General features: G+C 44.0%; 2 protein-coding genes, 1 long non-coding RNA gene and 2 other non-coding genes across 7 annotated transcripts in view; 1 reads left to right on the top strand and 4 right to left on the bottom strand.

Moving 5' to 3' along the window:
• Positions 1–4089: 4089 nt before the first annotated feature.
• HSPA8 (heat shock protein family A (Hsp70) member 8) lies at positions 4090–8768 on the bottom strand. 2 transcript variants are annotated; one of them, XM_032472506.1, is made up of 9 exons: positions 8748–8768; positions 7603–7812; positions 7080–7285; positions 6692–6844; positions 6054–6609; positions 5647–5849; positions 5214–5412; positions 4801–5033; positions 4090–4520 (listed from the first exon to the last, which is right to left on the bottom strand). In XM_032472506.1, the coding sequence occupies exons 2-9, from the start codon at positions 7805–7807 to the stop codon at positions 4323–4325; spliced, it is 1953 nt and encodes a 650-aa protein (XP_032328397.1). In that variant the 5' UTR covers positions 7808–7812; positions 8748–8768; the 3' UTR covers positions 4090–4322. The 2 variants fall into 2 exon arrangements, with proteins under 2 accessions (XP_032328397.1, XP_006180341.1); XM_006180279.3 differs by lacking the exon at positions 8748–8768 and adding an exon at positions 8474–8629.
• Positions 4639–4723, bottom strand: LOC116661219. Its single transcript, XR_004317037.1, has one exon. It is a non-coding gene; the product is annotated as a small nucleolar RNA SNORD14 (small nucleolar RNA).
• LOC116661218 lies at positions 5922–6008 on the bottom strand. The gene has a single exon (XR_004317036.1). It is a non-coding gene; the product is annotated as a small nucleolar RNA SNORD14 (small nucleolar RNA).
• A 1385-nt stretch (positions 8769–10153) lies between the features above and the next one.
• Positions 10154–27831, bottom strand: part of CLMP (CXADR like membrane protein) — a 79159-nt gene continuing 61481 nt past the window's right edge. For both annotated transcript variants that reach the window (XM_032472507.1, XM_032472508.1), the window contains exons 4-8: positions 17456–17657; positions 16586–16753; positions 15985–16107; positions 15038–15179; positions 10154–14497 (exon numbers count right to left, since the gene is read on the bottom strand). In XM_032472507.1, the coding sequence (XP_032328398.1) occupies positions 14197–14497; positions 15038–15179; positions 15985–16107; positions 16586–16753; positions 17456–17657 (936 nt within the window). In that variant the 3' untranslated portion in view covers positions 10154–14196. The remainder of the gene's footprint in view (positions 14498–15037; positions 15180–15984; positions 16108–16585; positions 16754–17455; positions 17658–27831) is intronic.
• LOC106729064 lies at positions 17652–26043 on the top strand. The gene is made up of 3 exons (XR_004316927.1): positions 17652–24710; positions 25575–25708; positions 25873–26043. It is a non-coding gene; the product is annotated as an uncharacterized LOC106729064 (long non-coding RNA).

Genomic DNA, 27831 nt, shown 5'->3' with positions numbered 1-27831 from the left:
ATATAGCTCAAGTGGTGGAGCGCATGCTTACCACGTATGAGGTCTCAGGTTCAATCCCCACGACCTCCTCTACAAGTAAATAATCTAATTACCTCCCACTCTCAAAAAACTTAAAAAGACTCCTTTAAGAAATAAAAATAAAAAATAAAGTGTACAAGTCAATATTTTCAACATACTCACAGAACTGTGCAACCACGACCACAATCAATTTAGAATGATTTCACCATCCCGTAACAAAACCCCACACCCATTTGCAATAACTGCATTTCTCCCCAACCCACCTTTCCGCAGCCCGAAGCAACCAACAGTCTACTTTCTGTCGCAAAAGATTTGCCTGTTCTGGACATTTCATATAAATGTAGCCATGTTTTCAAGGACCATCCATGCTGCAGCATGTATCAGTACTTCATTCCTTCTCACGGCTGAATAACGTCCCATGGTATGGATATACCGTGTTTGATTTATCCATTCATTAGCTGATGGACAGTTAGGTTATTGACACTTTTGGGGTATGGTGAATAATACTGCAATGAAAATCTGTATATAGGTTTTTGTATGGATGTACGTTTTAATTTCTCTTGGGTACCTAATGAGAAGTAGAATGCCTCGGTCATAGAATAATTATTTTAACTTCCTAAGGAACTGCCAGATTGTTTTTCAAACTGGCTGCACCACTTTACATTCACACCAACAGTGTATGACGGTTCCAATTTCCCCACGTCCTTGCCAACTTGTTCTTGTGTTTTGACTATAGACTTCCTAGTGGGTCTGAAGTACTGTCTCACTGTGGTTTTGATTTGCATTTCTCTGATGGCTAATGATGTTGAGCATCTTTTCATGTGCTTATTAGCTATTTGTATGTCTTCTTTGGAGAAATATCTATTTAGATCTTCTGTCCACTGTAAAAATTGGGGTTTTTTTGAATTGAGTTTTTTAAATGCATTGTGTATTGTACTACATCAGATACACACTTTGCAAATATTTTCCCCAGTTCTGTGGGTTGTCTTCACTTTCATGGTGGTGTCTTTTGAAGCGCATTTTTAATTTTTATTAAAAGAGTATTTTCTCTTCCCATGCAGATTCATCTTTCTTCCCTCGTTTCAAGCTCTCTATGTATCTAACCCGTCTGCCCCAAGTACCCTAAAATCTCTACTCAAAGCCATACCCCCAAGCAGAGCACCTGCTCAACTTACTCAGCTGGGCTGCTTTGCCTGGAGAGTGAATGTATTTGGGGCTGACTTCCTTCCTCAGCTTCGCTGTGCTTCCAGGTAGGCAACTTGTGAAACAAAGAAAAAGCACAAACCTTAGTGAAAGCTTTCCAGCAGCCTCCCCAGCTACCCTGGAAGTTTTCTAAATGGCTTACTGCCATCTAGTGGATAAAGATGTCCTTACATCCATACATAGACCACAGAAAAAAAATTCTCAGCCTTTCTTTCCTATTTATGTCCACCAATCTCTCCATTCCACCTTAAGAGCACCCCAAAGGCGATTTTTCCTCTTAACGTATACTGTAGGTACTCAAGATTGCTTGAGCAAAGGACTGTTAGCAGGCATCACTGTTTTCTTTATAGTGCATTTTAAGTACATAAATACTGTAGTGTTGTTGAGAGTAAACATATTGCTGTGGTTTTAAAGACAAAAACTATTCCCTCGGTAGTTTAAAAGTACAACTAGTGTTGAGTAAAACAAGCTAATTAAGTTCAGCTGAAACCAGAATGTAACACTTGAAAGTTGGACATGGAGATTGAGGGACAGTGAACTTTTTGCTCCCTCTTCGCAATCCAATGGTGCCCGGTGCAAAATTTAAGCATCAGGCATCTAGGGCCAAGACATTCTCTTATAACCACAACCTTGTTACAATAACCCACACAGAAATAAAGTGCTTTTGCTGCCCTATATACACTTCTGCATGCACAGCCGGACCGCCCAACCATCTTTCCTCTCACGAGGTTGTTAGGATAATCAAGTAAGGCAAGACCAGCAGAAGCCACTTAATCCCAAACTGAATGGCAAGTTGTTAATGCTGTTCTTACGCCCATTTTCTCTGCATCCTCCTCCAAGCTCTAATAAACCAAGTTACACTGCTTATTGCCAGCGTTTCCCCACAAGACCATTTTGTAACTGTCATCTTGTTCTCCTATAGTCAGGGCTTAGCCCACAGCAGGAATCTACTTAAGATAAGGCAAAATTTAAGACGAAAATTGACTTGTCATTGGGATCCTCAAATCCCCAGATTGCTTAGTCTTGCAAATGGTCAAATTTGAATACCCAAAGGACTAAAAAAATCCAATGTACAGTGAACTCAGAATTACCCCAAGAACATTGGGACCAAGTACATAACTGCATGTGCGTCAGTAAACGTGAATCCCAGACACTCTGCAGAGATGAGTTGGTGCTTCAGTTTACTACGCTGGGACATGGCAGCAAATGTATTTTGGAACAAAGTGTACCCCAAATTCAAATGCCTCGCTCCCCTCCACCACTGTGTAATATACTCAACCCCTGTGAATCTGTGTCCTCATCTGCATCCTTTTCAGATTAATACTGAGAAAACCTAATTCCTACACTCTTCCCAAACCCCGATTTCCTATTACACAGGCCCAGCAATGCATTCTCATTTAAGTATCACACCTTATCTTTCAGTCTCACTGATGGAATTTGTGTAGTTTTTCTTATTGTTAAACAATTTGTAGTAATAACTCCTTTGATAACCTTCAGCTGGGCTAGGTCTTGTGCTGTCTTCCACTCATCACATTTAATGTCTACAATTTTCTTACCAAAATTCCACATTTCAGAGATCTGTATGTAAAAAATTTCCTTCTTAGCTGTAAGTTGTCTTAAATCACTTGCTCCAGCTCATTAAGGATGTAGCAAAGAAAACTAAAACCTAGGTCAGATTCTTCGTCACCAAAAACAAAGGTGGAAAAAAACCAAACTATACACTTTTCATTTGTGGCCCTTGAAGAAAACATGGGAAAACAAAAGTACAAATCAGGTATGATGCTTTAAGTTGTCAAACACCTAAAGCACTATTTTGTCAGTGGTATGCATTGACCACCTAGGACAAAGTTCACTTCAGCTGTTTAATGACAGTGTCTTGGGCATCTAGAAATGCCTTCATGGTTACTGATGACCTACTTACGAAGCCCAAGTATAACCTATGGTAGCTGGATTACCCAAGAACCAACCAGTCCACAAAGGTGATGGAAGGAGGGCTGAAGGCAACTTAAGGCTGGGCCTCCCTGTGAGCCTAAACCATGAAACCATGACCTGAGATACCCCACTGTCCCAAGATTGAGATTCTTCTCAACTGACCACCAGGGGGCAGGCTGGCACTCACACCTCACAAATAATTCTTTAAATCGTTTCCTTTTAGGCCCGAGTTTTAGAGGCCCATCATGGAAAAAGTGACTTTAAAAAAGGATTCAAAGGTGGAGTACCTTTGCTGCTGAGACTTGATTTTCTGTCAGCTGAAACATACCAATACCCTAATAAACAAAATTCCAATAAAGGCATTTGCTCCTAAAAACCACCATTCTTAAAGGCAGCCCAGTGTAACTAGGCTTGGTTTACCTTCTGCCTTCCCCAGCCTTTAGTTCATGTCTACACAGAGCATAGATTTCTGATTTTAATCATAGCCAATTGTCTTAGTTTGTTATCTCGGAGTAAAGGGCTCACCTTTACAGCATGTTAAGCACCCAGCCTTTAAAAGAGCTTGCCTGAACAGTCACCAACCCTCAGGTTGTTACTTCCTCTGACTTGTTTCCTTGTTCTAATATGCCTCAAACCCAACCTCTTTTGAGCCTTCAAAACGCGTTAGATTCAAAATGTTTTTACTAAGCCAGACTCAAAACATTCGGGGTATTCCCTCCCAATCTAACACTTCTCAACAGCTTATCAAGCACTGGAAAGCATAAACTATCTCCAGTTTATACATTTTAAAGCTAGTACTCTTACCAAGCCCAGATAACACTCAATGAATTTACCTTAAAATTAAAACCTTTTAATTTACAACCCAGACACCGTAAGCCCAAAGGAAATGCAACCTCAAAAGCCTACTGCCCCTATAAACAGAGTCAGACAATTATATATTGTGCCAATTTTAAATAGTTTTATTTAAGACATTGCATTTTCCACTTACAATACAGTGCTTATAAAGTGCAATGTTACTTCCTTTCCCTGTGCACATTTTCCATATTCAAGTATCAAGAATGCCCAGTTATTTACTATAGCAGCTCAACTTTAAAACTGCCATGGAATTTGCTACAAATTTGGGTCCTTCAATGTTGTGTGTGGAACAATGCTAAACCTATGAGGTCTGCTTAATCAACCTCTTCGATGGTGGGTCCAGAGGAGGCACCACCAGATGGAGGTGCTCCACCGCCAGGGAAGCCCCCAGGCATGCCTCCTGGCATCCCGCCGGGCATGCCTCCTGCACTCTGGTACAGCTTGGTAATGATTGGGTTGCAGACTTTTTCCAGCTCCTTCTGTTGATGTTCAAATTCCTCCTTCTCTGCAGTCTGAGAGAAAAAAAAAATTTTATTGCCACAGAATTCTTCAAATAAAGAGTCAAGCCTGATGCAATCTGACACTAGACACAAAAACCTGTCACATTTAAGTTACATGTAAAATCTTGGGTCACTCAGACATCCAAGGAAGGAAACTGCCAACATCTGGAGTTCTGGTGGAAACCGCGAATGTTTTGGACCATTCATCACTGTGACCGTTAAAATTAGACTTTGCTAAAAGCTCTGCACCCAACCCTACACCCTCAAATTTCTAGCAACAGAAATTACAAACCTGGTTCTTATCAAGCCAGTTGATTATTTCATTACACTTATCAAGAATCTTCTGTTTGTCTTCATCATTGATCTTGCCTTGAAGTTTTTCATCTTCAACAGTAGCTTTCATGTTGAAAGCATAGGATTCAAGTGAATTCTTTGAAGACACCTTGTCCCGCTGCTTCTCATCTTCAGCTTTGTACTTCTCGGCTTCCTGGACCATGCGCTCTATGTCTTCCTTGCTCAAACGGCCTGTGAAATAATAAATCCTTTAGCTACACCTTTAAGACTGAATATCTGCAGTCCTGCACCCTGTCATCCTACAACTCCACAAGCAACCTCCTGAAACACACTTGGGCCAGTAGAAACATCTGTAAAGTGTTCTCTCTCTTAAGACCAGATAGCAGTGCCACACTCAGAACAGTAACTTACCCTTGTCGTTTGTGATGGTAATTTTGTTCTCCTTCCCTGTGCTCTTATCCACAGCAGACACATTAAGGATGCCATTGGCATCAATATCGAAAGTGACTTCAATCTGAGGAACGCCACGGGGGGCAGGAGGAATGCCTGTGAGTTCAAACTTGCCAAGCAGGTTGTTATCCTTGGTCATGGCACGCTCACCTTCATAAACCTTGATAGGAAACAGAAATTACTGACAAATCAGAAAGGTTACCCTGTTAGCTTAGATTTGCATAAGCTTCGTTAGGCAAGACTGATCGCTCAGACATCCAAGGAAGGAACTGACCAACATGAGATTTCTGGTGGAAACTACGAATGGTTTTGGAATCAGTCATCACAGCGGAACACGTCTTCTCCAGCTTTATAGGACCGCAGTAGGCCAGGCCAAACCAGCACAGAAACATACCTGAATGAGCACACCAGGCTGGTTGTCAGAGTAGGTGGTGAAGGTCTGCGTCTGCTTAGTGGGGATGGTGGTATTGCGCTTGATGAGGACAGTCATGACTCCACCCGCAGTTTCGATTCCAAGGGAAAGAGGAGTGACATCCAATAGCAGCAAGTCTTGAACATTTTCAGATTTGTCTCCAGATAAAATGGCTGCCTGGACAGCTAGATTAAAAGAAAATAGTTTTTAAAAAAAAAACAGTACTAAACTCATTATGTAAAATTAGCAACCATGAATCGCTCAGACATCCAAGGAAGTTGTGCCATCATTAGCTTAGCTTTTGGTGGAAACTACGAATGTTTAAAAATCATTCATCATAGCGAATGAGTTCAGGCCTCCTGACTGTTACACTAGGGTTGAGAAATTACCTGCACCATAAGCAACAGCCTCATCAGGGTTGATGCTCTTATTCAGTTCTTTCCCATTGAAGAAGTCCTGCAGAAGTTTCTGAATCTTGGGTATACGAGTTGAGCCTCCCACCAAGACGATGTCATGGATCTGTGATTTGTCCAGTTTCGCATCCCGAAGAGCTTTCTCCACAGGGTCCAGGGTGCCACGGAAAAGGTCAGCATTTAATTCTTCAAATCGGGCACGGGTAATAGAGGTATAAAAGTCGATTCCTTCATAGAGGGAATCAATCTCAATACTGGCCTGGGTGCTGGAAGAGAGAGTGCGCTTAGCACGCTCACAAGCAGTGCGGAGGCGACGGACAGCCCTCTTGTTCTCGCTGATGTCCTTCTTGTGCTTCCGCTTGAACTCTGCAATAAAATGGTTGACCATTCGGTTGTCAAAGTCCTCTCCACCTAAATGGGTATCTCCGGCAGTAGACTTGACCTCAAAGATTCCATCCTCAATAGTGAGGATTGACACATCAAAAGTGCCACCACCCAAGTCAAAGATCAGCACATTTCTTTCAGCTCCAACCTGCAATTAAAACACAAATTTACTCTTACCTATTTCTAATTTAAACCAATCTGGCCTCAGATACATCAAAAATGGTACATACCTTTTTGTCTAAGCCATAAGCAATAGCAGCAGCAGTTGGCTCATTGATGATTCTAAGTACATTGAGACCAGCAATAGTTCCAGCATCTTTGGTCGCCTGACGCTGAGAGTCATTGAAGTAAGCGGGTACTGTGACCACAGCATTGGTAACAGTCTAGGGAAAAGAAAACAAATTGAAACCTCATTGCAATTAGAAATTTCATCAGTCCCACAATAGTATCTACTTAAGCACACAAAGATACAGCCTCAAAGACATTCTGGTTTTTATCACCCTTGATCATCTTAGCTATTTATTCTTAGGTCAGCCAAACCCCACATACCAAGAAACCTGGTACCTAACTGCAATCTCTGCCTGCCTCCTCCCCCTGCAGTATTGTGTAAGTACTCACCTTCCCAAGGTAGGCTTCTGCAATTTCCTTCATCTTTGTCAAAACCATGGATGACACCTCCTCTGGATAGAAGCTTTTTGTCTCTCCCTTGTATTCTACTTGGACTTTAGGCCTGCCTGCGTCATTCACCACCATGAAGGGCCAATGTTTCATATCAGATTGGACAACAGCATCATCAAATCTTCGCCCAATGAGACGTTTGGCATCTTTAAAAAGCATTAGATACCATCATTACACCTTGAATTCCGTTACACTTCATCCGTCCATTAAGAACCTAGCCCACCTTTCCAAGACCAAACGCCTTTAGACCCTAACTCACAGTAAGTGGATTCATTCAACTTCTGAATACCCGAACTATCACAAATCTTCCAGCCTTAAAAGCAACATCGTTTCCTCAAAGCTTTTCCTATTCAAGAATTTCACAGCCACCTCACGTTTAACTTTTAAGACAAGTTTTTTAAAGTTTAAAATTACAGGCTGCCTAAATAAGTTCCATACTCTGATTAAAAATTAAGTGGCTTACCAAAAACCGTGTTGGTGGGGTTCATCGCAACTTGGTTCTTTGCAGCATCACCGATCAACCTTTCCGTATCGGTGAAAGCGACATAGCTTGGGGTGGTTCGGTTTCCCTGATCATTGGCAATTATCTCCACTTTCCCGTGCTGGAAGACACCCACACAGGAATAGGTGGTGCCAAGATCAATGCCAACTGCAGGTCCCTTCGACATTGTTGCTAAGAAAGGGAGAGAAAAGCCCGTTGTTCAAAAAGCCGATTAAGGCCTTGGGAAGATTTACCAAATCGACACTATCGGGTATGACCGCTCGGTCTAATGATACTCAGCACCTCGCCCTAGAAACACCGCCCTAGCCGGGAGTAACCACGTGGGAGGGCCAGAACAGGCAGAAAATGCTGCAGTCGAGGTTGCCGTGCCAACCGCAGAGCCCGCCGCAGACCCAAGAAGCCACCTGCCAAAAGGGTCTGCGCCATAGCAGAGCACGTGGTCCCCTCCCTGCAACTGTGATCAACACAGCACGGCCTGTGAGCACTCAGAAGCCCCCTCCCCCAATTCGGGCGCATGCAAAACCTCGTCTTTTAAGAAACACCCATCTACGAAGACAGTTAAGTGGCCGTCTCTAAGGCGCTGGCACCACGCCCCGCAAGCGGGTGCGGCCCCAGTCCCCGTCCGCTCGCTCGCAATCACTGTCACCGCCCAGCCCTCCGCGCCCCGCTCCTCCCTCCTGTCCGCAGATCGGGGCCATTGCCTCCCCTCGGGAACAAAGACACCCCGCCGGGCAGAAAGCTCGCCACACCCAGCCTGCTCGAGACGCTCAGAGGTCCGGCCGCAGCACATGCCCGCAGCCTGCACGGGGGTGCATGCTCCGAGAAACCTCACCTGATACGTGCGCCCAGCTCTGCTTGAGGAAAAAAACAGCAAGCTACAGAGGTTCCGCCGCGTTCAATGAGACCGGTTTCCGCCCGCCGCCCTGTCTCTTATACTCTGCTTCAGAACCTTCCAGAAGGGGCCCGCCCCAGCCGGATGCCCATCATGGCGTCCCGGCCAATGGGCGCGGGGCCACCTCCACAATCCCCAATGACGAACCTGGCTCTACCTCACGGGGCCTCTCCCTCCCGCCCCAGCTCGCCCCGCCTCGCGATGACGCACTCACCGCAGCGTTCTGGAACTTTCATTGTCGCCCCCTCTCTCCGAACGGCCCCGGGGAAAGGGAGGGTGGGGCCGACGGAGCCCGCGCGCGGGAGTCCTCAGTCAACCCGGGAGGGGGGAAGGGAGAGCCCGCCTCTGCGCAAGCGCTCCTAGAAAGCGCGGGCGGGAGGGGACGGAAGGAGCGGGAGGAAGGGGGCGGGCCAACGTGGAACCCGCCAATGACGGCAGCGCGAGCCGAGATCCGGCTCATGCGGAACCTGGAGAAGAAGAGCGCAGGGCCTGCAGGGAGGGGTCCGGCCCCGGCAGCCCTGGAGAGAAGACGGAAGTGGAACGAGGACAAAATGGCCGCGAAGGTTGTTTGCGCCCCTCCCCCACCGGGTCGTTATTTCTCCTCCCCGACTCCCACCCCGGCCTTGTAGACGGCCCTTTAGGCCCTCCCGGACTCCACACACCCACATTTCGTAGCCAGCGTGGCTCTGGTCCAGGGCTGACCCCGAGCGCCGGGGGCGAAGGTTCCGACCACGGGGTGCTCCTAGATAACATGCTGCTAGGGGCACCCGGATCTGGGGGTGGGAGGAGCTGCCAGGCCACCTCGGGGTCCCGCCTCTGCGCGGGATGCGACAGGTTAGCCGGTCAGGCCCCCGAGACCCTCAGTCCACTCTGGCAGGTGGAAGCCGGCTGACTCCGATGCAGAGGTTGGAGGGGCCCGACTTGTTATTTCCCAGCATCCGATCTTGTATCCCGACCCTCGGCGAAATAACTGGCTGAACTCCCTTCTCGGAGCCCAGATGCCTCCGCCACCCCCCGCCTCCCATCGCCTAGAATAGGTTCGGCTTCTTGGCTCGCCCCCTCCTCCACCCGCTCAGACCCCGCACTTCTCAGTTATTTGCTTAAAAAAAAAAGAAAAAGGTACCTAGCTTTTCCCTTATAAGTGAGCCAGGCGTTAGGAACGTCGGTTCCGGTAGCCCTGTGTCCTTGGTTTAGACTTCCTGAGCTCCTTATTTTCAGTAACATGAGGTAGTATCTTTCCTACCTTAAGTTTCATCAAAAACTAAGGACGAGATCAGGCAGAGACGCCTTGAAATGCGTGCACAAAACAGCGGAATCTAGAATCTTAAATTGTGGTGCATGGTGGCAGGTATTTATTTGGATCCTTGTCATTCTAAGGGCCTTTCGTCTCAGTAACTGGGATGCTTTCCAATATTCTCACTCAAACAGGCAGGGCAGGTAATATTCTTATTTATTTAGTAGATGAGTGTGCATAGATAGGTGAAAAGGTTTTTTAAGACTGCCTAACAGAACTTTTAGTGGCGTGGTTGGAATTAGGTCTGCAGACTGTGAGAAAGGCTGTCAGAAATGCGAGGATACCTTGTCCTTTTCAAAGTCAGTAAAGCCTAGAGACAGATTCGAATATTTGAAGAAAGGATTTTCTTTCTTTATTTGCCTTTTCAGGGGAAATTTGGGCTTGAGTCCGTCGAGATAAATACCTAACTTCTCCCCAGCTCCCAAGAAGTTCATTTTATGTGATGTTTTCACAGGGTACAGAGTGCTTTCATTTGTTATACCATTCAATCATCAAAACAATTCTCTGAGATATTTATCATTCATTCCTGGGTTAGGGAAAAATGATTTTCAGAGATGTTATTTGTGGGAAGAGAGACAGCTGCCTGAGCTACAGTGGAACCTAGCTCTTGATTCCATTTTCTTTGGTCTTGATTATTAGTAATTTCCTTTCTGGCAACACGTGTATCTCGAACTGCGGAAAGAGGAAGATGTGTGCCGCCAGAGGCTTCTTTCAGTTTTCTTTAGTATCTGCAGTCTTCCTCTCCGCACGCAGTTTATCGAGTACAATCTCTGAACTACACCCTGCATTTTGCTGCTTTTGTAACTAAGCTCTGAACTACCGACATTTAAACCATTGAACCAGTGGAAAATAGAACGGGCCCAAATCCACTGGTTTGGGGTCTCTCACCTAATGGTAATTAAAGAAAGCTGAACAGATAACCTTTGTTTCTGATCTCTTTCAAAATGCATTCTAAAATTTGGACTATGTTCTTATTAACTAGGATGAGTCAGAGTTTATATATTTGGGGTTCAGATTATGATAAATGTCTCCACTTTAAGTGCACAGTTTCACGTTGGGGTGCCTGGGACTGCATTGGAGGAGTCTGAGGCCTAGGTTTCTGACTAGAGAATAGGGTTATGATTACCATCATAACTTGTGCTTGTTACATGTCAAGCACTGTTCTGATTTCTTTGCATTTGTTACCTCATTTAATTCTGAAATGTCTTCAGATTTATTTGAATCTCATAGTGTTTACCTTTTAGATTTCCTTGACCCCCTTAATGTGTACTTTTTGGTAGGCACTTCACCTTGACATAAAATATTTGCTTGGTAAATGTTATTTTGATAAAGTCCTTAAAGGCAGAAACTCTGTCATGAACTTTGTCCGCACTTGGTATGTCCAGCATGACTTAGTATATTGCCTTGTGAGAAAAAAGTACTCAGTATATTTGTGACCGAAGTCAGTAAATAATAGCGCATATTCAGTCTGAGTTCTTCAGTTGTCAGCAAGCTAATAAACAAGTTTCCAATGCAGGTTATATACGCTTCAGCCTCTCCTACATATCACCTTTACTTATTTATTTTTAAGTTGCTGACACAGATGCATCTGTAATAAATATTTGATTTTTGTGATCAGAATCCCAGTTATAAGGCAACTTAGAAATTAAAGTTGAAATATAAACAACACCAAAAATGAAGCAAAATTATATATGTCTTTGCAATGGCAGTTCTGAGATTGTTTTTATACAGTGTAACAACAGAGGCATCAACTTGGTTATTTGACAGTTTAAGTTTAGTGTATGCATTTTATTAAAATAGTTACTGTCTAAACATCCCCATCATTCCATCTCTGTCTTCTTCCTACAAATACTTTTTCTCTTCCACCATTTATTTTATCCTTGTTTGTTTTATATTAAAGAATCGAATTTATTTGACTTGCAAAGTTAATGGAATGTGGTTTGAAACCTGTAATGGCGTACACTTTATCTTAAGCCGGGGAGCCTGTCTTACCTGAATCTGAAAGTTTGACACACTGTCATTGCTAAGACTTCAGCACCTTATCTCCTCAAGATCTTCAGTTTCTAGAATTTCTCAGATTTCAGGTACTGATTTGTTTTGTGACATTTTTGTAGATTTCCAGAGTGAACAGATTTTCAAAATAATCTGAATATTCAACTGTTATTTTGGTCTTCTAATAACTAACACGTTTAAATAACCTATACCTTTTCATGCAAAGGGGACTGACTCCTGCTTTCAGAGGCATAGGCAGGAAACCTTAGGTTCAAAGGTAATAAATACTGAGAGCAAATTGCTAGTGGTGGTACAGCTGCAGCCTGCATAGCGTACTTGTTCGGCTCAGGTACTCTAGGAATGAGAATTCTCAGAATAACATAGCAGAAGTGGTATGTTGCCTGGATACCACACTGCCAGAAGAATAAAAAAGTGGAGTAAGTAAGGAGTTGATATCTTAGAGTGAGGCAGTGTTAGCGTAAGAAGCATTCCAAATACGCAAGCCCTCTTAAACTAATGGCAGACGTTCTTTACAATACTGCCTCCATGTCTCTTTCCAACTTTTTTTTTTTTAGAGGAAGATAAAGCTCAAGCTGAAACTTTCACTCAAGGATAAATCCCTGTTTCTTAAAGAACTTTGGAAGGAAATGCATTTGCACTATGTGAGAACTAGATGTAGACATGGAAACCAGAGAAATGGGACAAAATCCCAGATCAGCATTTTCTCTTTGAGCACCTGATAACCATTTTATAGAAACGGCTTTCATCACCATATTCAGCACTACTTTTTCTTTCCTATAGCCTGCTTCCCTTTTAATAATAAACATTTTGCTCTACCAGTGGTGATCTCTTGACATTTGTTTAGGGCTTGGCATTCTTGACATAGGATGAATTTGACTAGCACAATAGTCAAAACTATTAGAAAGGCAAGTTATTGTATTGGAGGCTGCTTTCTTTTTATTTCTCAGACACCTTCTCCCATGAGTCAGCTCTTCTGAGAGCTCTCCTGGTGAATCATTTCCGCTAATTCTTTCCAACATGGCAACAATATCAACAAGCACTAACCCGGATCTCTCCTGCCACCCACTAATTATCCTCATCTCGTCCCTAAATGTAAATTCCCTTTCCTTCCAGCCCAGAGCTCGGCTTCCTTAGAGACTAAACTGGGAAAATACTGACTTTCTCGCTGTCTCAGCATCTCAGGAGGGAATGACTGTGGCAGTGCCATCAGGATAATATTGGCAATCCCTGATCTTTTTGATAATGTAAGGCCTAGAATCAACAGAAGTCCCAGATTCACATCCCTCCCCTAAAATGAAAGAAATGGAGGAAGCTCCAAGTTCGGTGCAGAACTGAACCTCTGATGTCACTCCTTGATATATTCAGAGAAAATTGATCTGATCTCCCTCTTTAGTCAGTCTTGCCATTCTGATTGCATTCGTTCTCAGAAAGAGGAGCTGTGATGGTTACGTCAGGTGATCTTTCAGCATCCTTAAAAGGTCTCTTTTCTCTAGAAGACTTCTTTCTAAAGACATTGTTAAGTGACTTTTCTTGCTCCAGAGAGATCCAGCAGGGAAGTCCTTAGAGACATCCATTTGAGAGACAATCCACAATTATTCCAGCATTTATTTCTGATATTTGTCATTGACCCTCTGAATGTCATTAAGATGGAAAGTTTTTCAGTCCTTTGTCACACATTTTGGACTCCATTTTTAGTTCCTTTATGGTTCAATATAATAAGATAAGTAGTGGATAGAGTGGGAAAAACAAAATCATTCTTCTCCATCTCCCACTATTTCAACTCCTCTTGAAATTAATATCCAAACTTTACGGTGAATGAAGTCAGGATAGAAAAGACTTGTTTCCTTTTTTGGAGTTTCTCATGGTGCAGACAGGTGTAATATAAGGCTGTGTGTTCTGCTTGACTCTGAGTAATCACAGTAATCCAACTGGCTTGAAGAAATGCATAGAAAATTAATGAACAACACCTCATTGCTTCTTGACAATGGTGAATCAAAGTGCTGATACAGAACATCCCAAGTGAGAAGTTCTAAGAGTGTTCTCTTCCCCTTTCGCCAGCCTTTCTCACCGCAGGTCCTGGTCCACAGATACACAGTTTAGGCCCCCACCTTCCCCCCCACTCTGGTCCAAAGGCACAGTGAGATGCCCTTTTGGAGATGATCAGCTCATCCTTCTCCTTGTTTGGTGTCCCACGAGGAACGTGCTCATTTGAATCTGTTCCGTGCAGTGGTCGCGGCTCCTTCAGTGACCTCTCATTTGGTTCGAGGGGGTTGTGTGGCTGGTGATGAGCTTCCAGGACTAGAAGAGTCCTAAGATCCTGACTCCTGGGAAAGCACGGTGTCCAGTCCACTCGAACTCAGACAGTTTGGAAGGCTCTGCTCTGGCCGGGGGTCGTGCTGGGTGTGGTCTCTGCTTTGGTCAGGGTAGCCTGGTGGACTTTCTTTGGTTCGGAACCTCTCACCCCCGGCCCCACTAGGCTGTACGCGTGGGTTGCCAGCCCGGGCCGGGCCGCTGCCTCGGTGGACAGGGTCCGCTGGCTGCGAGAGGCACTGTTGGCCGTGGAGCGAGTGGAGGCCGAGCCCGAGCGGGAGCTCCCAGAGCCCGAGGAAGAGGAGCGAGGTTTCACGAGGCGGGCTTTCGGGGCTTCAGCATCTTCTCTGAAGAGAAAAGACAGCAAAGATAAATGTTAGTACTACAGGATTTGGAGCACTTCCACCATGGCTGCTGCCTTCTGAGGTGGCCCAGTACAATCATCAAGCTGGAGGGCTGGAATCAGCATTGGAGGAAAGCCCCTGAGGGAAATAGGAACATCCCCATTTCCTGGGCCCTCGTGGTCTGTCAGCCAGTGTGTGTTTTGTTGGCCCAGCAGGAGAATGGGCCCTCGCCTAGATCTGGAGTCTGTCTGCATAAACCCTCTTATGGCCCATCGGCTAGGCCGGTCTTTCCTGTGCGCCCTTTGTAAGTGGAGGTGAATCAGAAGTAATGTGAAGCTTATCTTTTAAGTCTGTTGTGGATAGTTTCACAGTGAAGTCAAGGTAAACCAGACTGTCTGTCCTAGGCTGGAACTCCTTACACCAGAATCATCCTTTTAACAGATTCATGGTTAAGAGGAGGTTGGCATTTTCGTCGGCTGGTCATTGTGGAGCTGGCCCTGGAAAGGCAGCCTAGTAGAGGAGAGCGCTTGGAGGGAGGCTCACCGGATTTCGTTCGGTCTCTCTTCTTCCTCGTATCTCTCTTTGTCTTTCCTTCGGATTAGCAGCCACACCAAGAGGAAAATCAGCAGGGCTCCTGCCACCATCCCTGTCACCGCTCCTGCGACCATGCCGATGCTTTGTACATCTGTTTTCTCAGAAACAAAAGCAAAAGGTAAAACCAAACATAAGCTAAGAAATACACAGACTTGAAAAACAAGCTCTGGACAAGATGAGTGTTTCCAGATCTTTGGATCGCTCTTCCTGAGTACCCCACGTGCCCTCTCTTGGTGTACGACTGTCCCTCTTGACAGTGAAGGGGAGCAGAATACGCCACCCCAGGGAGGGATAGATTAGGGGTCTGGGATTAATAGACACACACTACTATATATAAAATAGATAAACAACAAGGACCTACTGTATAGCACAGAGAACGATATTCAGTTTCTTATAAAGAGCTATAATGGAAAAGAATCTGAAAAAAAAATGTATATGTATAACTGGCTTTGCTGTACACCTGAAACTAACATTGTAAATCGACTACACTTCAATAAAAAATTTTTAATTAAAAAAAAAGGATGCTACCTCAAAATATGCTTTTTGACATTAGGATTATTTTAAGCTGATTATTTTTGGGAAACAGCAGACACAGGAGAAGCTCTAAAAACAGAGTAAAAGTTACCCTTTTGTAAGGGAAATTTACATTTATAAAGGAAACCTCCATTTGGTCCCCTTTTGGATATAATAATAATTTCTTTAGGGGGCTGGAAAATCACATATACTCATAAATATAGAGTTAGCTACAACTGTTGGCTAGACCTTGGCAGCTACTGAATTTATTTCAGTGCTAGCCATGTCCTGGAAATAAAGCTTTTCACCTTACTTGTGATTAAAAATGTTTTACACTGAACCACCTGCAAAACCAAAAGCAGACAAGCCCTTCGGGTACTTACACTGAACTGTCACCCGCACCACGCAGCTCTCCTTCCCAGCCTCATTGCCTGCTGTGCACTGGTACAGCCCAGAGGAGGACATGGTGAGGTTCTGCAGCAGGACGCGTCCCGGGTGGTTGTAGTCTACACAAGGAAAAAGAATGACTAATCCCCATGGCAGGGTTGAGATTTATCATTTAATTTATTGCAACATTGACCTAAGATTCTGTAATACATTTGGTAAGGATGAGACAAGAGAGTCGATCCCTTTTTGGAATGTGGGAAGAAAGGTGAACATGCTTTTAAATTGTAGTGCATCCTCAAAAGTCACTGTAGATTCTGAATATTTAATGGATACTAACAGTAATTAGATATAATGGATTCATATAATATATTTCTATCTAATCTCTTTCTATCTAATCTTTTTACCACTTTTATTTTTGCCATTTGAGAAAGGAAAAGAGGTTTTTCTGTACTCATTTAGAGATGAAAAATGGAAGTTCAAAGAGGTCCACCAGTGTATTCAAGGTCATATTGTGAGTTGCTGACAAAAATCAGATTTAGAATTCATAGAGAGAGGACTGTCCTGTTGTCTCAATAGACTGGTAGGAAGATGACTTACCAATCCTAGACTTGGGAGGAAGATGTTCATCCTCTCCCTCCTTCTCCCGGACTCGCTGCCAGTAATACACAATGGGCTTTGTGCCAGAGGATGACTCACACTGCAGAGTCAAGTCACTTCCTTCTGTCAGGTCTCCTTCCAATTCACACTTGGGCTTTGATGGTCTCACTGGCCAAAATAACAAACAAATAAATATCAAAGATCTCCAAACACCTGATTCAATGGAAGAGCTACATGTTAAGTTGTTTCTCCAACCATATGGTCAACTGTTGAGTGCAGATTCAGTAGCTCTTTGTTACCTTGCCATGCTTTACATCACCCCCAGAAATAGACCCACTTCCATCCCCTGCACACATATACACCCAAATCTAGCTACTTCCGGTGGTGCTGTTGTAATTTTCAGAGGCTGCCTCAGAAACTCCCTCACCACTTCTCAAAGAAGAGAAACTTTTATAATAGGAAATTTTAGGAAAATTGAGTATGATTTTACAAATAATGAAACAGGGACAGAAGTTCATTAACTTGGAAGCAATTAAATAGAACTTGGTAGCTCCTGCTGTCAAAAAACAGAAATAAATTGGAATCAGATCTGAGAGATCCGTTCAGTTTGAGGATGCCATTTAAACATTAGAGGATGTTTAAATTTAGTAATGGGCTACCATGGAAAATTGTGGTAATTTGTCCTTGTTTCATTATGGTTAAAATACAAAACATACACACTTCTCCCCAGGGAACTGAACTAGGTAGCCTGTGTATAGTACAGTGTTGAGCAAGAAGTCTTGCGCCACCATGACGCATCTGGCTCTCCCTCGCAGAGACCTTATTTATAAGATCCAGGCATTTATTACCAGGACACTCACTCTGTCTTACCTAAGACTTTTAAGATGACATGGCTCCACACATAGCGCCCTGAATTCTTCACCTTGCAGGTGTACCGGCCCTCGTCACTGGGCTTCAGAGGCTCAATCTGCAGGGAAGCATCTCCTGCGAGGAAATTGGAAGCAAAGGCCACCCGGCCCTTCTGTTCCTCAGTCAAGTTACTGTAGACATGACGACTGGAGTATGTGATCACCTGAGGGACAGATGGAGGCAGAGTCAAGCAGGGTGGCTCTCAGCTTTGTTCTCTTGCTGAGCTCAAGATGAGGAAAGGGAATGCTCCTAATGGAACAAAGCAGTCAAACCTGGGGCTGATTCTAAGAATCCAAGAGACCTCTATTCTAAACAAAGTTAAATCCAGTATGTTTGTTCTAAGAATAAGAACACCTCATATTTGTGTTGCATTTTAACTATAAAGTAGTAATTGTCTCAGTAAGTGCTCAGAACCTTTCCATTTTATAGGTAAGGACTTTTCTTTTTGCCCCCCACCTTAAGGGAGGCACTGGAGATTGAACCCAGGACCATGTGCACGCCATGCATGCGCTCTGCCACCGACTGTACCACCCACCCCCCAAAAAGACTTTTAAATGTGAGTTAGAGGCTGAAGATCTCGGAGCTAAGTCCAGGAAAGAAGGAAATGCACGGAATGGTCTCCAGAGTTGACTCAGGAGAAGTGAGAGAATGGAGGCTAAGGAAGGACAGAGACTTACCCCCCATCCCCACATACCTTCTTAACTTTTGAGTTTCCTACCACCTGCATGTGATCGGGTCAAAGTACATACACCCCATGTGCTTGGTGCTTTTCCATCTGGTTTATGTCTCACACAGTTTTTCCAAGTATGCATTATCTATCCTCATTTCCCAGGCAGGCAGCAGAAGAAGGGTTTGACACAGCTATCTAAAGCCATCCAGTTCATTGTTCTGGTTACCACCGTGACCTCTCCTTTTATTGTGCTGCTCATAGACTGCTTTCAGAAAGTTTGGAAATGAAGGAGAAAACGTGAAATGAAAAAATGTGTTTTGTCTTTATGAAAATAAAGAGTTCAGCTGAAGTTAAAGAGCAGAAGTTAATCATTAGAATCCAGGTCTGTTACTCAAGGCTTCACTGTTAGACTTCCCTCCTTTTTTTTTGGCTTCACTGTGGATTAATAAGAGTTAGTTAGGTGGGAAAAAATTATATCCTTTCCTTCCACAAAATACACATAAGCTCCATATCTTTGTTTTCCCAGGTGGGGAGACCAAAGTTGATTCCCCAACAGAAAAAAAAAATCATGATTTTTACTGAATTTTCATCTGCCTGCATCACAACCTCTAGTTCTTGAACCTTTTCCTGGTTCTCTTAGTCCAACACCTCCTGTTAATCACACACACACAGACAAAACCATGCTGATCTAGTCTGCCAAGACTTGAAGCTATGTAACTTCAGTTTTGCCCTCCCTGCCACTTACTAGTCATATTCCTAAACTTACTTGATTTAAACAACAGCAAACTTTTATGGAATGACTGCTCCCCATCAGGTCAGGAGGAGGCTATTAAGATGCATAAAATCCTCTTCTTATCTTCAAGTAACTTATTATCTAGTAGGATTAACAAGGAGAGAAATTTAAACATAGAAAATTAAGGAATGATTAACTTGAAATAGTATCCAAGAGAATGTCCCAGAAAAGTTGGTGGCATTTGAGTTAGGCTTTGAAAGATGAGTAGACTGAAAAAGAAATGCGAGAGGCAGGGAGAAGGTCGCTAGAGGGAGCATTCCAGATACACAGAAGGGCACTAAAAAAGAAGGCAGGCGAGCAATGGGAGCCCCCAGCACACTTTCAGCTGCAGCTGTTCCAAATTGTTTCACTTGGCTGTTAAGCCCGTAACCCATCCTCAATCACATGACTCCCTACAGCTCAGGAAATGCTTTCCTGAAAAGCTTTGAAGCATCCTATAAAATGGCCATAAATTCTCTCACCAGTATAGCAAAACTTTTCAGTATCATCCATTTTGCCCTTAGCACCTCTCTGAGAAAAGTGTTTTCTCCTTTCTCTGCATTTTTTTCTTCTCCAGCAAATATTTGAGCACACATAGTGTGCTGCATGCTGGAGAACCAGCAGGAGTAAGACACAGTTCCTACCCTGAGGACCTCACAGTAGTGTGGGGGGTAAAATGGGGGAGAAGCGAGTACGAGAAAATTGAGGTAGACCCTGTAACCAGTAATACCATTCAAACGTTTTAGGTCTTCAGTTTTTGCCCCCTCACTTCAATCCACACCACCACTGTGATTGTTCTGACATCCTTATCTCTACCGCCAGCACATTTTTGAGCTCCAGTGTTATATTTCCAGCTGCCTGGCCACTGCAGATGTCTGTCCTATCCAATCTACCCTACATAACAGTGTACCTTAATGCCAAGTTAATACTCATGTAAAACTCACACTAGCTCTTTTCCAGACTGAAAACCTTTCATGGCTCCCCACCACCTCTGAATGATGACCAGATTCAGTCCAGGGTCATCAAGATGACCCCTGCATCACTTTCCCAACCTCATTTCCTGTTTAGTCCCCCTCACATCCCTGGGTGCGTCCACATTACGTTCCTTCCCTTGCTTTCCTGTGAGCTGTGCTTGCTTTGTACTCATACACCTTTGCTCACAACATTTTTTCACTTAGAAACTCCCTTTTCTCTCCACATAAAGGATTCATATCCATTCTTTTAAACCCCAAATCAGCGTTAACTCCTTCCTTGATATGATACTCAGACTAAGAATGGTCTCTTCTCTTTACTGTCATCCATGGCATTTCTTGGCATCATTTTTATGTGAGGAGAAATTGTGAAAGACAAGACTTTGAGCAGTTTCCTGGATCCCCCTTCTATGATTCTGGGCACGGTTCAGGAGACCCTTCGGGCTAATTCTGATTTTAATACACATTAGTTGCCCTTGACTGTCTTTGGCTAGGCTATTTTGCAACCTCACAGTCCTTCATTCAATAAACATTTATTAAAAACATACTCTGCACTTGGCACTGTTCTAGAGATGATAGCAATACAAAGAAATGAGTTTTACAAGTGTTGTTGGGGACTAGCACGTCACCCCAAAATACACCACTTCACATATGCATAGGATTAATTTCAACTGAAGGCATTTGAGCTCCTGAAATCCCTTATCAGCGTAAAAGCAGAGCCTCCCAGAAGAATTCAAGTGTCCATAAATCTCCTTTCCCAGGGCAACTCTAATCGTTCCTTCCGGGAGACCAGAAGTTGGCATCACACCCAGACAGACATTGTCACAAACTAGCATATCTCCCATCTGTTCTTCTAAGGGCCCATTTATCTTTTGAAAAAGTCATTTTCTTTTCCAAAAGTGCCCTTTCTACCCCTCCCTTTTGTCTACTAAGTAAGGTATAAAAAGCCCTAATTCTAACCACCCCCTTGAGTTACTCATCTCCGGGTATTCCCTTGTGTTATATACATACACAATGCATGGGTTAATAAACAGTTAGCTCTCCTCTTGTTAACCTGTCTTTTGTCCATCTAGTTTACAGTGCTGCACCCTGAAAATCTAGGAGGGTAGCAGGAAAAAGCCAGACTTGAATCTTAAGCTAAAGGGATCCAAGATGACAGTCATTTATTCAACCAATTTTGAGCCTCCACAATGTGTCAGCACCTGTTTTAGGGGCTTGGCGGTATCAGTGAGCATAACATGTAAAAATCCCAACCCTTGAGGAGCATGTATTCCAGTGATGGGAAACAGACATAGAAGAACATTATATGGCAGATTTGACAGTGAGAAATACTATGAAAATAATAGAGCCAGGAAGGTGGACTGTGGGCCAGGGAGAGACTGCAATTTAATTAAGGTCATCAAGGTAGACCTCACCAGAAGATGAAATTAGAGCAAATACTTGAAGGAGACTTGGAACCAGTCTTGGAACTACATAGGGGAACAGAGTTCTAGGCAGACGGAAGAGCCAGTGCAAAGGCCCTAAGGTGGGAGGATGCCTGGCACGTCTGAGGCGCAGCAAAGAGGCCAGGGAGCTGGAGAGAACCAGGCGGATGACAGGTGACATCAGGCAGTGGGGCCACGTCACCTAAGGGGCTCGTGGTCCACTGTGAAGATGATGGCTTTTACTCTGAGGGAAAAAGGGGGAGGGCAGTTAGAGGGTTTTGAGCAGAAGAGTATCATGACTGGTTGATGTTTTGAAAATAGGCTGTAGGAGGCTGAGAGTGGATACAGGAAAACGAGTCAGGAAGCTACCACAGTGAAGATCCAGGTGAGAGATCTAAGACGGCCTGGAGTGAAAACAATGGAAGTGATCAGAAGTGATCAGATTCTGAAAGTATTTTGAAGATAGAACCAACTAGATTTCCCATTAGACTGACTGATCACCTTATTTAAATGTATGTTCAGGGCATGAGAAGAAAGGGGTCAGGGACTACTCCCAGGTTCTTGGCCTGAGCCTCTGCAGGGAGAGAACTGCCCTTGACCAAGAGGGAGGAAGACCGAGCAGAGCAAGTTTGGGGTCAGAGTGTGTTGAGTTGGGAGGGGGGTCTGGAGTGTAGTTTTGGATTTACTCCCTTTGACATCCCCGTTAGACACCCAAAGGAGGTGTGGAGTCAGCAGGTGCATATGGAAGGGTCTGCTGTTCAGGAGTGAGGCCTGGACTGGAAACAGGCATTTGGCAATTATCAGCGTGTGGATGGCCTTTAAAGCAGGAGACTGGGTAAGAGGGCCGAGGGCATGAATACAGAGACCAAGAACACAGACGGGAAAGTGAGACCATGCGTGTAGGAGGTCTGTAAGCGAATCTGGGTAAAATACCACCAACCTTGGAGTGAAATAAATGACATCTTGGTTTTGTTTTCTTCTTAATTGAAACGAACCTTTAACTTTCGATTTGTTTTAGATTTACAGGAAAGTTGCAAAGACAGTTTAGAGAGTCCTTGCACCTCTCCCCCAGCTTCCTCTATGTGAACACCTCACTTTACTCTGATACGTTTTTCGCAGCTAAGAAGCAGGACCGGCACTTTACTGTTAACTAAATGCTGCAACTTCATTCCAGTTTCACTCATTTTTCCTGAAGACTTTTGTCTTGATCCCACCCTTTAGCTTAACATTCAAGTCCAGCCTTTGCTCACATGTCCAGCCTGACCTCTGGATGACAACTCCCTTCTTCCTGCCTTCTCTCCGAGACTCAGTGAGTCGCCCGGATGAGCTTTCAGGGAGACTACAAACCAAGGGAGGAGGCCTCGGAGGAGTAGGGGCAGGGAAACCGCCTTCAAGAGATGGAATTCTTCTCGTTATCAGAGCCTTGAGGCTGTCTCCCCAACCCAGCCTGAAAACTCCCTCCTGCCCCACTCCGTTTACACCAAAGGGAGGAGCCTCCTGAGCATCGTCTTCATGCTGAGAAAAATTCTGGGAAGTACAGGAAATGCATGATTTCAGTCAAATGGCCAGTGTTGACACACAGGCCCATGTTTTGTCTTGAATTTTTTTTTTTAATGGAGGTACTAGGGAAACGCTCTACCACTGAGCTATATACCCCCACCCCTTGTCTTGAATTTCTGCATTCTTTTCAGTAGAAGCCGAAAGCTCTGGGAGGAGGGCCAGCAGACTTTAGCTCCTGGAATCTTGAGTTCAGATCCGAGCTCTGAAATCCATCTTGGACGAGGCCTTCACTTTTGCAAGTCTGAAAGGGTTAGAGTCCAAGTCATCTGGAGATGAATTAGGTCTAATTTCCGCCACGTATTAAAAGAAAACTACTGTAACAGTCCTTACCCTCCCAACTTCTCAGGCTTGTAATAAGAGTCAAGTCTGAGAGCCGATGTTTGTGAAGGGCACTGTTCCTTCCCTCAGCGACTGCTGAGCGACTCCCCTGCCAGCACAGGGCTCGGCTCTGTGCTCAGGGAGGTGTGGAACTGCAATGTTGAACTGAATTGAACGAATTAGATGTAGAAATGAAAAACCATCAACACAATACAATACACCCAGTCAGGGATTTTGTTTTTACTTAGCAAACACTTACGTGGTGTTTATTTTGTTGTAGGCACCGTTCTAAACACTTAACAAATATTAAGTCCCTGCGTTTAGGGGAAAAAAAGGCAGCATGATGACAGTGAAAAGTTTAAGATTACGGAAGTAGTCTCGCCAACAAACTGCTTAGAGTTGAGGCTGTTCTTTGGTTTAATAAATATTTGTAGAATGCCTTCTACAATCTGGGTACATATATCTTAATCTGAAACTGGGGCCCTGCTGTTTAATCCCGTAGAATGGGGTAGCTCTGTGGGGCCCTCCTGTAGTCACTAATTAACGACTGCGTTTGCCACTGAGGCCGGGCAATCCAGGGGGAGCTCCTAGGGCCAGGCAGAGGTTTCTGTCCTATTCTTATCCCTTAAAATGCAACCAGCCTCTTGTGCCAGGCCGTGGCCAGCACCATTTCTGAATAATTTCTTAGTCCCACCTCACCGCTTTTTGTTTTTCTCCCAATCAGATTAAAACCTATGAACTCTGACCTAGAAAAATGTACAGAACATACTATTTTGCAAATAATGCCATAGGGTTCCTAGCGTGCAGCTTAAAGCCCTGTGCTTTAGACGGAGACCAGGAAGGGCTAGGCGCCCAGCCTTCTTTTCCCGGTAGGGTACTTTGTTTTAAACAACAAACAGTGTGCTTGGCCCCACATCCTGTTTCACTGGTGGGAAGAATAGGTTCCCCGCAGGGTTGAAGGAGCTGCCATAGAAATGCCAAACCGGTGGGACAATGGGGAGAGGAAGAAATACACTAGCACCAGGAAAGAACTGGAAGTTTCAGAGCTTATCTCGTCTCTAGGACAGAGAGTGGGGGGCTGATATTTGGAGGTAGAACAAGTAAGTATGGAACTCTTATTAGGCACTCAATTAATGTGATTTTCTTTCCTTCTGACTTTCTCATGTTTATCTACATTTATGTAGGTGCATAATCACCTATGAGGAAGGCAGTGTGTGCTTCTGAAGAAGAATGAAGAGATTCTACACCTGGATATCAGTCAGGAGCTGGGGGATTTTTAGGGACTTTGGGGTTTTGTGGGCTGTGGGAGGCTGGTGACCTTTGTGGTCTAGGGGATTCCTTCCTTGTCCATTTTAATATTTAGATTAATATCCGAGGATACCTTTGTCTTCAAAGGTGCTTTTGACTTTGGAGAGCCTTAAGAGGTGTGGTCCAGAGTTGAATCTGTCTGCTTTGGGCTGTTGGAAGTTCATCACCCTAGAAGCTTTCAAACTTTGAACAGGTTCAATTAAGAAATAGATTTTTCTTCATAACCCAGCACACACAGAGCATACACATAGATAACTGAAACATAAGTGTCATGAAACACTGTATGTGCAATATACTCTGGTATTTTCTAGTCTATGTTAAAACAAAACATCTGGTCGCTTATGATCCACTACTGAGGCTTAATTTTGGTGATGTGTTTTTGGGTGTTTTTTTAAAAAAACATTTTTTGGGGTGGGAAGATAGTTAGGTTTTTAAAAATATTTCTATTTACTTTTTAACAGAGGTACTGAGGATTGAACCCAGGACCTCATGAATGCTAAGCACATGCTCTAACACTGAGCTCTACACTCCCCACTCGGAGTCCTAATTTTGAAAAAATGCTACACCAGGGCACAGTGACTAAGAGAGCTGAAGTTAATGGTCTTCTGTATTCAAACAGGAGCTCCTCCACGTACAGCTGTCTGTAATGAACCTTTCTAAACTTTAAGGTCCTCACTGGTCAAATGCGGATAAGCTACTTCATAGCATTTTTGTGGGAATGAGATAGTAAGTGCTCAGGATCACTTTTATTAGACTGATTCTGGGTTCAAGAAAGCCCAGTAGGTTTCCAAAACTGTCCATCCCATTACCCCACAATATTCACCGTTCCATCCATTCGTACAGCAAAGCTTGCCTGGCTAAAAGCCTCTATTGTTTCTCATCACCAGCACACCCTGTGGTCTGCAGTCTGATGCTCTGAATGTGGGACCACGCCTCTTCTTGGCCCAAACTCGAGGCCCGTGATTCTGAACAGCGCCCTCTGATGTGTCTTTGTCTTAGATCACACAGTCTTCCCCCTTCTGAACTGCCTCTCCTTCTTTTGTTTTCACCTCAACAGTAGCTACTCAGACCTCAAGATCAAGCTTGAGGGTCACCTTCAGTGTCTACAGGCTTCCCTGGTGCATTGCTTTTCCCTCCCGTTCCCCCAAATCCTGTCCTAATATCTTACGAAGGAAAAAGCAATAACTACAGGTAAGTATTTAACATCTTTGGAAAGCGGAGATTCTTCAACTCCAAGATAATCTTTATATAATTAAATAACCCTTATTAAACATGAGATTTTCACAACACTTCTGACATGGATTGGGGTTTAGTTACAGCTGTGCAATTTGGCTAATTTTTTTTTTTTTTTTCAGATCTACGTTGAATCTCAGCTGCTTGTGTGTCTCTCTGTTCTACTCTGTCTTTAACTCTAGGGAGCATAGTGCTGAGACAAAGCCGTTGATCAATCTGGGTGCAATGGGGGAACAATGCACCTAAATTTAATCCTTTTGCAAACAAACAAGAAATTAAATATATGAATCACAGCTGTTGTGGGGCTGCCTGTCTTACGACATTCCTGGTGGACCTGCTCCGGATGCATTTTTAGGGAGAGAAGGCAGGACAATTTGTTAGGATGGAACAGATGGATCCGCTTAACTTCCTGGCAGTTGCTCCACGTGCCACGCGCTGCGTAGCAATTGTGAAACTGCCTTGAAGAAGATGGATGGAGACCCCTCACTCTATGTTTTAGGTCCAGATTTTTCCTACTCAAAGCCAAAGAGGAAGGGAAGAGGTGAAAGAGTGGCCAAGAGGGTTAGCATGGGAACTGGAACATCTCTGTCCTGATCTCTCCATATTTTCGGGAAAATAGAGGGGAAAGATTTCTGTTGTGTGTTCATGACTCACCTTGGGGGAGCTGTTCACTCTTACTTTGGAAATTCTGTTTCCATCTCTAGAAACAGGAAGAAAGCTCTCGAGTTCTAATGGCCACGCTGTCTAGGCTGAAATTCAAATATTCCTGGGGCTTCATACCTACCCCTAAATGTTCCCTGCATATCTGCACATCTGAGACAAAAGGGGTGAAAATGTTTCTGTTCAGACCTGGGATCCAGGTCTTTGTTTAGGCACCACATCTGTTCCAACCCTTCCTGTATTTTCTTTCTCGGTCCCTCTCACTCTTACTCCCAGCACCCTGGCAATTAACAAGCTTTGGCAACTTTACCCACTGCTTGTTATTCCAGCTACCCACGACTGGCGTTTAAGCCTGAAACTGTTCAACTGATCTTGCTTTTTTACACGAGTCCCCCTTAAAACAGCGTGCCACACATAGATCAGCGTGCCACACAGTGCCAGAGTGATCACTCTACAATGCAAAGATGCCCTTTTCTCTCTGAAAATCCTTCAAGAACGCCATGACATTCTAGGAAAAATTCCAAGCTCCCTAGTAGGTAGGCAAGACCTTTCCATTTCAGGTCCTGCAGCCTGCACAGGTTCCCACTGGCACTCCACCCAGACCAGCTGCTTAGGAGTTCCCAGCTTGTGAGCTCCTCAGGGCAGAGCCTTCTGGCAACGTGAAGGTCAACCATGCCTTCTTACAAGAAGCACACCTTGACCTCGCCCCTCCTCCAACTCTTCTTGGCCAGTGGCTTTTCCTTTGTTTTCATCTAGAATACTCTGCGTATCTCTATTGTGATATGTATCTGTTCTAGGAGCTCCTTTATAAAAGAGAGAGTGTGTATCGTGGGAATCCAATATTTATTAAATTTAACTAAATTGATTCTTGATCTTTTAGAACTTCCAATAGTGCCAAACTTTTCCCAGCATCAGGGTCTTTGCACAATTAGGTCTGTCTGGAATACTTTTCTCCCCATCCTCTTCTTATTTCCATATATAGCACATGTTCTGATTTCAAGTTATTTATGAAGATAATGCAGCTAGTGGTTAATAGCCCAGGTATTGATGTCATAGTGCCTAATGTCAAAAATGGGTGACTTTAAGCAATTTCTAACCTTGTATGTGTATGTGCACGTGCCTCGGGTCCTTATTTGTAAAATGGCACTAATAATCCTAGTTATGAGGATTAAGTTAAATGAGATAATATGTGCCAAACAGATCTGTGCCCAGCATGTAGCTAATATTTATTGCTTTGTACTTAAAATTTTTTTTTTTTAATTATTGAATGTCATTCCACGGTAAGCTTCAAAATGGCAGGGACTCTGATATTTTGTTCGCTATTACACCTCAGCGCCTACCGTGGCATACAGTAAGTGCCAAGTAAATTCACATCATCTGAATGACTGACTAAATGACAGTCCTTAACATCAGGTCATTAA

Source organism: Camelus ferus, chromosome 33, assembly GCF_009834535.1.
Source record: "Camelus ferus isolate YT-003-E chromosome 33, BCGSAC_Cfer_1.0, whole genome shotgun sequence".
NCBI classification, from domain to species: Eukaryota; Metazoa; Chordata; class Mammalia; order Artiodactyla; family Camelidae; genus Camelus; species Camelus ferus.
This window is presented reverse-complemented; position numbering and strand designations above follow the sequence as displayed.